At 43.8% G+C, this 12,944-nt stretch overlaps 1 protein-coding gene and 1 pseudogene across 1 annotated transcript; both read right to left on the bottom strand.

Annotated features, from left to right (window-relative positions):
- Positions 1 to 327: 327 nt before the first annotated feature.
- On the bottom strand, positions 328 to 3,921 carry LOC130207879 (uncharacterized). Its single transcript, XM_056436617.1, is given in 15 exon segments — positions 328 to 414; positions 486 to 655; positions 735 to 849; positions 917 to 1,113; positions 1,411 to 1,528; positions 1,621 to 1,829; positions 1,903 to 2,059; positions 2,139 to 2,356; positions 2,438 to 2,534; positions 2,610 to 2,774; positions 2,875 to 2,949; positions 3,020 to 3,163; positions 3,478 to 3,602; positions 3,685 to 3,780; positions 3,861 to 3,921. Coding segments are annotated over 15 exon segments (2,034 nt in total).
- A 3,859-nt stretch (positions 3,922 to 7,780) lies between these two features.
- LOC130208205 (uncharacterized) lies at positions 7,781 to 12,435 on the bottom strand (annotated as a pseudogene).
- Between the last annotated feature and the right edge of the window lie 509 nt (positions 12,436 to 12,944).

The raw sequence follows: 12,944 nt of genomic DNA, 5'->3' as shown, positions 1-12,944 counted from the left end.
TCTTCTGCTTGGTAGAAGAGCGTGTACGATGAATCTGGAGGAGAAGAGTCCCATTAGAAAGAGGCATTGTCCTGACTGGGTACTGTCTTGCAAAAACAAGGTTTTGATGAAGTCAACTTTACCCTGGGCTAGCCTCATTTGAACCATCAGCTGTCCTGAGCCGATCTCCGCGGTGGGTTCATAGAGTCTTGGTTTTGAGCTGAAGCCAACAGTCCGAGCGTCGTTGACCACCTAGTAGCAGGAAATGGTTTGTCTTGGAGAAAAGGAAATACACTGAGGTGGACCTCAGTATAAAGTATATTCGATTAAAAGATTGGACGAGTCCCTCTACCTGTACTGAGGACCAACTGGTGATGCTCCTTTGTTGTAAGGCAAGGCAATCTCATTTTCATACAGCATGTAGTGGTCAAAGAACTGAAGACAAAGGACAGAGGCATTAGCATTTAACAAAATAGTGTGGAGATTTAAGGTGAACCAACACTTACTGTTCTTGTGGTTCCACAGGACGCAACATTGAAAGAGAAATATGCAAAGCGATCACCACTGAATGCCGGTTTGCAAGACTGGTCCTTTAGGGTCAGCCTACTTGGGATCATCTTGGTCACAGAAGCCACCTTCACTGCCGTAGCCGTCATCGTTCCATTGGGGTAGCACTCTGCGAGTAGAGGTAGTAAGGGTGAAGAACATGTCCTATAGTCCCATCAGCAGAAACCCTAAACATGTTAAAGTCTTACCGGTTGTTGTTAAGGGAAAGTTGCAGGATAAGAAGAGATCAGCGAGCACCCAGTCGTTACGGCTATGCAGCAGAAAGAAGTCAACGTGGGCTCTTAGTGAGTCTGAGGTTATCAGCTGGAAGACAAAGAGGGAAGTTATCCAGTGCAGAAGCTTCAAGGTGAGAGGTTACAGTGAAACATACCTCGAAGGTCGCATCCTTGGCATTGTATGGAAGACTGACGCTGAAGTGTGTGCCGTTTTCTTGGAACTGGTAGTGAGCCATCTCAGGTGTCAGCTGTTGATGTCCAACCATTGCCTTGAAATTGTTGCCTTGACTCCCATATTTCACACTGATGTAAAACTGGTTCTGGTCACAGGTGCCAGTGATGGTTGGTAGCTCTAAAAGCAGAGACAAGGTTGACCATTGGATATCTTTAGCTTAAATTCTACGAGGTTGTGTAATGTCATATTTAAAAGGAGACACCCAAGGTTTTTGGTCAGTTGGTATCCATATCACATCTTTCAGTCAACTGACAGATAAAGATAACCTCTCTCCTCCGGCACCAATAATGTTACATTTAAAACATGTACATTTGAAAAGTACCTGGGAAATTTCATGGCCATATAGCTTAAATTTCTCCCCACGCGACGCCATTGTGAGCTAGATAAAGTAAACAGTGAAAAGTTCAATCTCACCAACATCTTGCAGAGACGCCTGCAACTCGACTGGGTGGGCAAATGGAGTTTCTTCAGGAAGGATGATAAACCCAAAGATCAGAGAGAGGAAGTAGGTTGTAACCAAGGGTTCAGGATTCTGCAGATGTAAACAACTCAGTTATGTCACTGAAACCAATACAGAGCAAATAAGCGGGCACCAAGTGACATTTAGCATCTAATTTCACTTGCATCTTTCAGGACAATATCTGCATCGAAGGGCACTAAAACAGAGATGCTCTTGGTTCCATTGGAGTGGCGATGCTCCTGGATGGTAAATCCTCTGGCATCGCTCTCTTCGACAGTGAGCACGCTGGTGAAGAAGGTGATGTTCCTCAGCACCACATCATGAAGAAGGGGCCCCAAGACAACGCTGAAAAGGCGAGTCTCTGGGACAGTATCTGAGGAAGAGGAAAAGGGCTATAAACCTTCCTTTATTAGCCTGAAGTTGTCGGCTTCCAGATAATGACTTACTTTCTTGGACGTGGGGAGCTTGAAGAATAAGAGGGGTGGTAATGGGGAACAACACCTTGTATCTGGTATCATCTCGGGTGCCAGTGGTCCTCCACAGTACCTCGAGCATGGGCTCCACAATGTAGGCGACGTGGTACTGGTAATCTGGGGCATGGCTCTGCAATTATTCATGACATTTTAATAATATATGCAAAGAAAAGTAACCCTTTCATTTCTAAACTAGAGTACTTCCCAACCTTGTAGTGACCATCAGGCGAGCCGACTGGGATCTCAATGATGATGTGGAAATCTGTGGCGGACAGCGTGTACCCTCGTGCAGCCATCTGAGATCCATCAAGCCTCCTTCCGTTAATGCCCATGTGCATTTCTCAGATTTCAAAGCTGCCATCTACCAGTGGTGTCATACGGCGAGGTACGTGCCAAGAGACTACGTTGTTGGTGAAGAGGACGCCACCTGTTAATGATAACCCAACTGTTGACTCATCCATATGACAGACTTAAGAAAACCATGTCACACAGATTGCTCGAGACTTGCCTGTGGGACAAGCAGCTGCCAAGTCCACCACACCCAGACCATGTGGTGCCTTGTAGTAGGCTCTCACCCTGAAAACTTCCATGGAGACTCCATCCACCTAAGAGATGTTGGTTTATTGTTGCGCTTCTATGGCCAACTTTTATGCAAACCACTTGATGGGTCTGTTGCTTACTTCTTCTGAAGTGGTCTCTGCTGTATTGTAGGGGGATCGCATAACCAGACGGGTTGAGGTCACCATGGCACCATAACCAGCTTGTTCAGCCTCCTTCAGCACCATTGATACTGGTTCTGGGGTGTAAAATGTCAACTTCCAGATGCCATGTGATTCCCCAGAGGCCTATAGGCAAGGGGAGAATTAATCATTTCCTCTGTTGAATGAGATAAGAATGGTGCAGGTTGAAAAGCAAGCCCACTGTAACAGGAATGTATACACATACATCAGGAATGACGTCGATCTCTTTAACATCTCGAGTCTGCCCTTTAGCTTCAGGAGTAGCAATGTGGTGGGACACCTAAAAGAAATGGTGGCTTAATAGATTGTTAGAAACAAGTCGGTAGAGCTTTCAATATTAAGTGACCTACTTCCATGTAGTTCCTGTCACAGAGAATCTCTCTAGAGGCCCAGCGCGTGTAGCTGCAAGTCTGGCTCACATCATGGGTAACCACGTCTGATCCACTGGGGCCGTACATCCGGAGCCTTAAGCCAACATTAAAGGTTTGATCGTCCTACACATGAAACAAGAATTTGGCTTTAGCAGAGTCACGAGCTTAAAATCCTGCAATTTTGAAAGCAAAAATGGCTCCAATTAGTGTTCTCCAACTGGGGAAACATGATTATTTTTATAGTGGCTAAAATATATAAGGTCAAACACTGGCCGTTTTAGATGGCCGCTGTATAAAACACATACAAGACTGATGATCTAAAATAAATGCTCGTAAAAAGTTCAATTCTTAAGTCATTAATGCAACAAATGTGCAAACATGTTTCTCACAGGCAACTCATAAATAAATGTCCTCAAATAAAGTAAATTCAAATATACCTTATTGTCCACGTAGCAGCCCAGCAGAGACGAGTAGATTCTGGTGTTACCCCACGGGTCGGACTCCATGCTGTAGCCACACTGAGCAGCCAAGTTGGGTGTTATCACAATGTGCTGGGTGCCATCTAGGGGGAATAAAGACAGGCATGACAGGACACCTCTCTCTAGTGTTCACCAACCATGCTTATTAGCAGACTGCATACTTACTGATGGCCTCCACCTCAAGCGCATTCCCCACTGCTAGGGCCTTGTCCAATGACAGCCTCATTAGATTACCCACGCAGTCTGAATGCAAGCCACTGCCTGTGAAAAGTAAAGGCTTGTGAGGAGCAGTACACTTTCTGGAACAATGGCAAAGCCATTTAGTTTAAAGTCAGGCTTACTTGACTGTGAATTGACCTTCATATTTGGCCTTGCTTGAGCCAAGAGGATTACTGCAGCCATCAAGTTCCATAACAACCTTAAAGTAAAACACAACATTTAGAGACATTTAGTGTGCAGCAATCAGTCATTAAACAAAGAAAGTAAAGTAACTCACATGTTCCCAAGTCTCCACATCTTGCAGTCTGAGAGCAGCCAAACAAAAGAACTAGAGGAATCCAATCACTAGCTGAGCTTGGCACTGAACACCCAGCACACCTGATAACAGACCAACTCTGAAGAGAAGTGACTGACTGCTTGCTGATACATCGCCAGCTGTTTTATACATCAGTTAATTACAATACACATGTGAGACATCACCAGCTGTTTCAAAAAGGACCTGTAACAGGTGATCTTCCATCCTGTGGGTGGACTCCAGTCTCTATGGGAGAGGAGGACACAAAAGGGAGAGGACAGCAAAGGGAGTGAAGTTTGAAGGGAAGTCAACAAATGAAGAGAAGTTTGGGAGAAAGCTGTTCTGATAAAGGAAATAGAGTGGTTTACCGGAAGGTGATGAGGGGGAATTTAAAGTAAACCCTTAAATTCAGAAAGGAAGATGAGCATGTCGGTCTTAGCTCGATAGCACTGACTACAGAAGTGACAAAAGATCGGAGGCGTGGAAATGGCAAAAGTCCTGAGGGATGAAAACTTGTTTACACTATATGTCTGGAAGAACCGAAAAACAAAGCAATGCTAATAGAAAGTATATGTAAGAACATTTTAAGTGGGAAAAGAGTGTTTGGTGAGAATTGAGTTACGGTGTGTGATAACAGGTATTGCAGTCGATGAAGATCTCTAAAAATCAACAGAGTTTGAGTGGGGAGAGTGAGATGAAGAGATTGATAAGAACAGTTCACGGTGAAGGGGTTGAGCTAACATTACGTTAGATAGCGTTACATTTAAGGTATGGTTTTCTGCAGTTGAAAGGTCGCTATGTCTATCTACGTCTGGGATCCTTGTAACTCATATCTCGGAGTGAGATGTGTGTGCGCTTTAAGCAGTGGTGTATAAACAGTAGAAGTACTTAGTTACTTTACTAAGTCGTTTTTGGGTATCTGTACTTTATTTTACTACTTATATTTCTGTTTACTTTTACTTCACTACATTTTGCAATGAAAACTTGTACTTTTACTCCGATACATTTCCCCTGAAACGGTATCGTTACTCGTTACTACGGAAAAAAATAATCATGAGACAAACATCGGGCACTGTTGTGGAACACACCGCAGCGCACCTGAACGCAGCACGAACACCAGGTTGGGCATCAGTGGTCCTTGCCTCGTGTTTTCTCTCCCCAGTGTTGCCCAGGATGCGAGCGAGCGACTACAGATACGACTCATTTCACGTGGAGCAGCAATGGAAGCTACTCGAACAACCACGGGGACCAAGATCAACGTCCGTGGCCATATTTGGGCGAACTCTTTTCTTTTGTCGGAGTGAAAGTTCCTTCCTACGGTTGAAGTGCCTCTTATGCCGACCGAAAGCTACGGAGATATTGGCCTTCAACAACTCACTATCCAACCTCAGGAAACGCATTGAGGTAAATTAAGATTAATCCCATGAGGCACAACATTAATGTTTAGTTTTGATAATCATAAACCTGTTAACATATCTAGCAGTGTTGTCCTTAGTAGGCGTAATTTTCTATGCAGAAAAACCCTGTTTACATAAAAAAAACCCCATGTTTCAATATGAGCGTAGAGCCCTTGGCCTAGTACAATTTGGTCATTTTTCTGATACTTAAGGCTGGCCGAGACGTGAAACCTCTCTGAGCCATATTACCTGTAAAGCGTTATCGCAGCCGGCCAGTGGTGCATAGTGAAATAAAGCCCTTGAATTCTTTTATCATCAGTTTTTGGTATCTGTAACATTTATATGTTTGTTTACTTTTATATTTCTGTTAAAACTCCTCCGTTGTTCTGAACAGTGAACCGTCGGTTTCAACATCAGGTTTGGGATCTGGTGTTTTCTTCAGTGATGGTGACTCATTTATTATTGGGCAGCAATGGGCTACTCCTAACAACCGCGGGGATAAGATCAGCGATCGTGGCCATATTTGAAGTAGAACTCTTTGCTGTCGGGTAAGAAGTTTCTTCAACGGATGGTACCTCTTATGCGACAGCTCACCGGAATGCCTGGCGCTAACAGCTCACTATCAACCTCAGGAAACACGACCAGTCAAATTAGATTAATCCACTTGAGCATAACGTTAATGTTTAGTTTGATAATCATCATAAAACTCTAAAATCTAAGTATTGTCTGCCAGGATTGGAAGTAAGTTATATCTTTGGCAAGAAGGGGGGAAGCCACGGTGTCTGATTGTTCTACACATGTTTGTCATGCGTTAGGCTAACGTTCACTCGCTGCTCGTCAATTAAATGAGACAATTATGGCGTGGAGTGGAACGAGAGCGGATCTCTAGCGAGTTAATGAGCTGAAGTGTTGACAGTTGTGATAATTTGTTGATTTGAGTCGTCTTAGCTATAATATAATGCTAATCATTACAGCATTATTATTTTTATCATTATTTGTATTAATAGTATAAGAGTGACGGTCCAGGAATATCGACGATATTGATTTGGGACTGTTGTGTTTAACTACAGAGATACAAGTACATATTCACAAATCAACTCTGGATGCACGGACAGTGCATGAAACTAAATGTATAAACCTCAAATTAAAACAAACTATTTAGTACAAAACTGTTGGTTGGGGTCATGACATGTTAGGAAGTGTTATTAATTCTATCATGCTATAATACTCTCACTTTATTTCAGGAATGGACTACATCACAGCACGCGTAAGAACCCTCCCTGCAGCTAGGTGATGCCACCAGGTCCAGTTCATCTGATGAAGAGGACTTCTTCTTCGTCATCTCAAGCCCGTGACAGCAGCAAACAGCTGGATGGAGACGTGGATCAGTTGACTTGCTGAAATGCTTCCCAACTGTGTGCTGCTGTCTGTGAAGCTAGACACACTCTACCTGCACCAGGGCCTGTGAAGCTAGACACCTCTACCTGCACCATCAGGGCCTGAGCTAGACACACTCTACCTGCATCAGGGCCTGTGAGCTAGACACTACCTGCACCATGTGAACGGCTCTTCAGCATCGCAGGACTCGTCTTGTCCAAGAAGAGCGACACTGAAATCTCTCCATTTTGAAAATCAACTTCTTTTGAAAGATGAACAATACATTTTCACTTTAAAGTGATGATTTTGGTTGTTACTTGGTTCTGCTTTTTCTGTGTTAATCGTGTTTTTTATATTTTAGTAATTTCATAGTATTCATATATTGCTAAGTTCATACTCCTTGTTCATGGCAGCCACAGCACCCAAACAAATAAACTTCATCATTCTCAAAATTCTGACCTTGTTTTTTATTAACAGCATTTACTTTTACTTTCAATACTTAAGTACATTTAATATCAGAAAATTACTTTGATACTTAAGTACAAAAATCAGATACTTTAATACTTTTACTCAAGTAGTATTCTCATAGTTGACTTTTACTTGAGTAATTTTCGATCAAGTATCTTTACTTTTACTCAAGTATGACTTTTGGGTACTTTATACACCACTGATGGCCGCACTGACAAACAACGGATATCAGACTGTCAAACTCGTAGCTAGCTACCAGCTACGAGCTAGCTTAAACATGGTTATAATGGCTCCAATTTATTATTTGTTGGCCTACTTTTATGAATGCAAGACTTGCAATCAACATCACGGTACTAATCTGAGTTCAGGCTGCTCTTGTCATCATCGGTCTACAACCATTGTTGATCTGCCTCATATGCCACAGTAAAGTTGCTGCCCTGGATATATGACATGCAATGCAGGGTTCAAACAAAATAGATACAAATTGGTGAAGAGCTTCAAATTAGTTTATTCAGGAGTTAAGCAGAGGTTAACACAATAGGCCCAGAGGAGATTTGCCTTTGGTTGATGGAGTCCGTTCCTCTTTGTACTAGAAGAAAGAAAAAAAAGACAAAGTAAATCACCAACTGCATGTAATATGTTAACAAATGTTTCCCATATGTCCCTTACCCCGTTTTCTCTCTCGTCTGTAGTTCTTCTGGTGTGCAGGTTCAACACACTGGCCTCTGCATGAACCATCTGCTTGCCTATCACAGTCACAAATCTCTGCATCGCATGATGGACAAAGATCTGTAGCCGGACAGAAGGGTTTATTACACAGGGCTACTATGAGGTGTGGACAATGCACACTGCTCATACGTTACCTCGTTCTTCAGAACCTCCTCATCTTTAGTGAAGGTGAACATCTTCATAGAGAAGCGTTTGATGTGGGATGGGACTAAAACCCTGGCATCTCTCACAACAGGATGGAAGATTGTCACATAGCTGTCATCAGGATTCGCACAGCTGGGGAGGGATTGACAACATATTTGATTCATCACAAGTTTTGAGACCGCACCTAGCTTTATGCTACTCATTACCTGTCTACAATGATATCCCAGCTAGGCAGAGATGTCCGGTCTTCATCAAGTGTAGCCCAACAGTTCTCCAAGATGAGCTCCAAATTTGGGTCAGTAGCCTCAACCAGCTCCACCTCAAAATAGAGAGGCTGCCTCAGATATTTTACAACTGGATAATCTTCTGCTTGGTAGAAGAGCGTGTACGATGAATCTGGAGGAGAAGAGTCCCATTAGAAAGAGGCATTGTCCTGACTGGGTACCATCTCGCAAAAACAAGGTTTTGATGAAGTCAACTTTACCCTGGGCTAGCCTCATTTGAACCATCAGCTGTCCTGAGCCGATATCCGCGGTGGGTTCATAGAGTCTTGGTTTTGAGCTGAAGCCAACAGTCTGAGTCTCGTTGACCACATAGTAGCAGGAAATGGTTTGTCTTGAAAAGAAAATACACTGAGGTGGACCTCACTAGAAAGTATATTTGATTAAAAGATTGGACGAGTCCCTCTACCTGTACTGAGGACCAACTGGTGATGCTCCTTTGTTGTAAGGCAAGGCAATCTCATTTTCATACAGCATGTAGTGGTCAAAGAACTGAGACAAAAGGATGGAGGCATTAGCATTTAACAATAGTGTGGAGATTTAGGTGAACCAACACTTACTGTTCTTGTGGTTCCACAGGACGCAACAGTGAAAGAGAAATATGCAAAGCGATCACCACTGAATGCCGGTTTGCAAGACTGGTCCATTAGGGTCAGCCTACTTGGGACCATATTGGTCACAGAAGCCACCTTCACAGCCGTAGCAGTCATCGTTCCATTGGGGTAGCACTCTGCGGGTAGAGGTAGTAAGGGTGAAGAACACGTCCTATAGTCCCATCAGCAGAAACCCTCAACATGTTTAAGTCTTACCGGTTGTTGTTAAGGGAAAGTTGCAGGACAAGAAGAGATCAGCGAGCACCCAGTCGTTACGGGCATGAAGCAGAAAGAAGTCAACGTGGGCTCTTAGTGAATCTGAGGTTATCAGCTGGAAGACAAAGAGGGACGTTATCCAATGCAGAAGCTTCAAGGTGAGAGGTTACAGTGAAACATACCTCGAAGGTCGCATCCTTGGCATTGTATGGAAGACTGACGCTGAAGTGTGTGCCGTTTTCTTGGAACTGGTAGTGAGCCATCTCAGGTGTCAGCTGTTGTTGTCCAACCATTGCCTTGAAATTGTTACCTTGACTCCCATATTTCACACTGATGTAAAACTGGTTCTGGTCACAGGTGCCAGTGATGGTTGGTAGCTCTAAAAGCAGAGACAAGGTTGACCATTGGACTATCTTTAGCATAAACTCTACGAGGTTGTGTAATGTCATATTTAAACGGAGACACCCAAGGTTTTTGGTCAGTTGGCATCCATATCACATCTTTCAGTTGTTAAATTTCTCCCCACGCGACACAATTGTGAGCTAGATACAGTAAACAGTGAAAAGTTCAATCTCACCAACATCTTGCAGAGACACCTGCAACTCGACTGGGTGGGCAAATGGAGTTTCTTCAGGAAGGATGATCAACCCAAAGATCAGAGAGAGGAAGTAGGTTGTAACCAAGGGTTCAGGATTCTGCAGGCGTAAACGACCCAGTTATGTCACTGAAACCAATACAGAGCAAATAAGCTGGCACAAAGTGACATTTAGCATCTATAATTTCACTTGCATCTTTCAGGACAATGTCTGCATCAAAGGGCACTAAAACAGAGATGCTCTTGGTTCCATTGGCGTGGCGATGCTCCTGGACGGTAAGACCTCTGGCATTGCTCTCTTCAACAGTGAGCACACTGGTGAAGAAGGTGATGTTCCTCAGCACCACATCATGAAGAAGGGGCCCCAAGACAACGCTGAAAAGGCGAGCCTCTGGGACAGTATCTGAGGAATAGGAAAAAGGCTATAAACCTTCCTTTATTAGCCTGAAGTTCTGTCATTTACCAAATAATGACTTACTTTCTTGGACGTGGGGAGCTTGAAGAATAAGAGGGGTGGTAATGGGGAACAACACCTTGTATCTGGTATCATCTCGGGTGCCAGTGGTCCTCCACAGTACCTCGAGCATGGGCTCCACAATGTAGGTGATGTGGTACTGGTAATCTGGGGCATGGCTCTGCAATTATTCATGACATTATAATATGCAAAGAAAAGTCACTTTAATTTCTAAGCTAGAGGACTTCCCAACCTTGTAGTGACCATCAGGCGAGCCCACTGGGATCTCAATGATGATGTGGAAATCTGTGGCGGACAGCGTGTACCCTCGTGCAGCCATCTGAGATCCATCAAGCCTCCTTCCGTTAATGCCCATGTGCATTTCTCGGATTTCAAAGCTGCCATCTACCAGTGGTGTCATACGGCGAGTGCGTGCCAAGAGATTACGTTGTTGGTGAAGAGGACGCCACCTGTTAATGATAACCCAACTGTTGACTCCTCCATATGACAGACTTAAGAAAACCATGTCACACAGATTGCTCGAGACTTGCCTGTGGGACAAGCAGCTGCCAAGTCCACCACACCCAGACCATGTGGTGTCTTGTAGTAGGCGCTCACCCTGAACACTTCCATGGAGACTCCATCCACCTAAGAGATGTTGGTTTATTGTTGCGCTTCTATGGCCAACTTTAATGCAAACCACTTGGTGTGTTGCTTACCTCTTCCGAAGTCGTCTCTGCTGTATTGTAGGGGGATCGCATAACCAGACGGGTTGAGGTCACCATGGCACCATAACCGGCTTGTTCAGCCTCCCTCAGCACCATTGACACTGGTTCTGGGGTGTAAAATGTCAACTTCCAGATGCCATGTGCTGCCCCAGAGGCCTATAGGCAAGGGGAGAATTAATAATGTCCTCTGTTGAATGAGATAATGGTGCAGGTTGAAAAGCAAGCCCAATGTAACAGGAATGTGTACACGTACATCAGGAATGATGTCGATCTCTTTAACATCTCGAGTCTGCCCCTTAGCTTCAGGAGTAGCAATGTGGTGGGACACCTAAAAGAAATGGTGGCTTAATAGATTGTTAGAAACAAGTCGGTAGAGCTTTCAATATTAAGTGACCTACTTCCATGTAGTTCCTGTCACAGAGAATCTCTCTAGAGGCCCAGCTAGTGTAGCTGCAAGTCTGGCTCACATCATGGGTAACCACTGCTGATCCACTGGGGCCGTACATGTGGAGCCTTAAGCCAACATTAAAGGTTTGATCGTCCTACACATGAAACAAGATTTTGGCTTTAGGAGAGTCAAGAACTTAAAATCCTACAATTTTGTAAACAAAAATGACTCCAATTGGTGTTCTCCAATTGGGGAAACATGTTTATTATTTTTATAGTGGCTAAAATATATAAGGTCAAACATTGGCCGTTTTAGATGGCCGCTGTATAAAACGCATACAATACTGATAAGCTAAAATATATGCTCGTAAAAAGTTAAATTCTTAAGTCATTGATGCAACAAATGTGCAAACATGTTTCTCACAGGCATCTCATAATTAAATGTCCTCTAATAAAGTTAACTCAAACATACCTTATTGTCCACGTAGCAGCCCAGCAGAGACGAGTATATTCTGGTGTTACCCCACGGGTCGGACTCCATGCTGTAGCCACACTGAGCAGCCAAGTTGGGCGTTATCACAATGTGCTGGGTGCCATCTGGGGGGGAAATAAAGATGAGCATGACAGGACACCTCTCTCCTAGTGTTAACCAACCATGCTTATTAGCAGACTGCATACTTACTGATGGCCTCCACCTCAAGCGCATGCCCCACTGCTAGGGCCTTGTCCAATGACAGCCTCATTAGATTACCCACGAGTCTGAATGCAAGCCACTGCCTGTTAAAAGAAAAAGGCTTGTGAGGAGCAGTACACTTTCTGGAACAATGGTAAAGTCATTTAGTTTAAAGTCAGGCTTACTTGACTGTGAATGGACCTTCATATTTGGCCTTGCTTGAGCCAAGAGGATTACTGCAGCCATCAAGTTCCATAACAACCTTTAAGTAAAACACATCATTTAGAGACATTAAGTGTGCAGCTAGCAGTCATTAAACAAAGAAAGTATAGTAACTCACATGTTCCCAAGTCTCCACATCTTGCAGTCTGAGAGCAGCCAAACAAAAGAACTAGAGGAATCCAATCACAAGCAGCACTTGGCACTGACCACCCAGCACACCTGATAACAGACCAACTCTGAAGAGAAGTGACTGACTGCTTTCTGAGACATCGCCAGCTGTTTTATACATCAGTTAATTACAATACACATGTGAGACATCACCAGCTGTTTCAAAAAGGACCTGTAACAGGTGATCTTCCATCCTGTGGGTGAACTCCAGTCTCTCTGGGAGAGGAGGACACAAAAGGGAGAGGACAGCAAAGGGAGTGAAGTTTGAAGGGAAGTCAACAAATGAAGAGAAGTTTGGGAGAAAACTGTCCTGATAAAGGAAATAGAGTGGTTTACCGGAAGGTGATGAGGGGGAATTTAAAATAAACCCTTAAATTCAGAAAGGAAGATGAGCATGTCGGTCTTAGCTCGATAGCCCTGACTAGGGAAGTGACAAAAAAGATCGGAGACGTGGAAATGGCAAAAGTCCTGAGGGATGG

The sequence above is a fragment of the Pseudoliparis swirei genome, chromosome 18, assembly GCF_029220125.1.
Source record: "Pseudoliparis swirei isolate HS2019 ecotype Mariana Trench chromosome 18, NWPU_hadal_v1, whole genome shotgun sequence".
NCBI classification, from domain to species: domain Eukaryota; kingdom Metazoa; phylum Chordata; class Actinopteri; order Perciformes; family Liparidae; genus Pseudoliparis; species Pseudoliparis swirei.
Note: the sequence above shows the minus strand (reverse complement) of the source record. Positions and strands in the feature narration are given on the sequence as shown.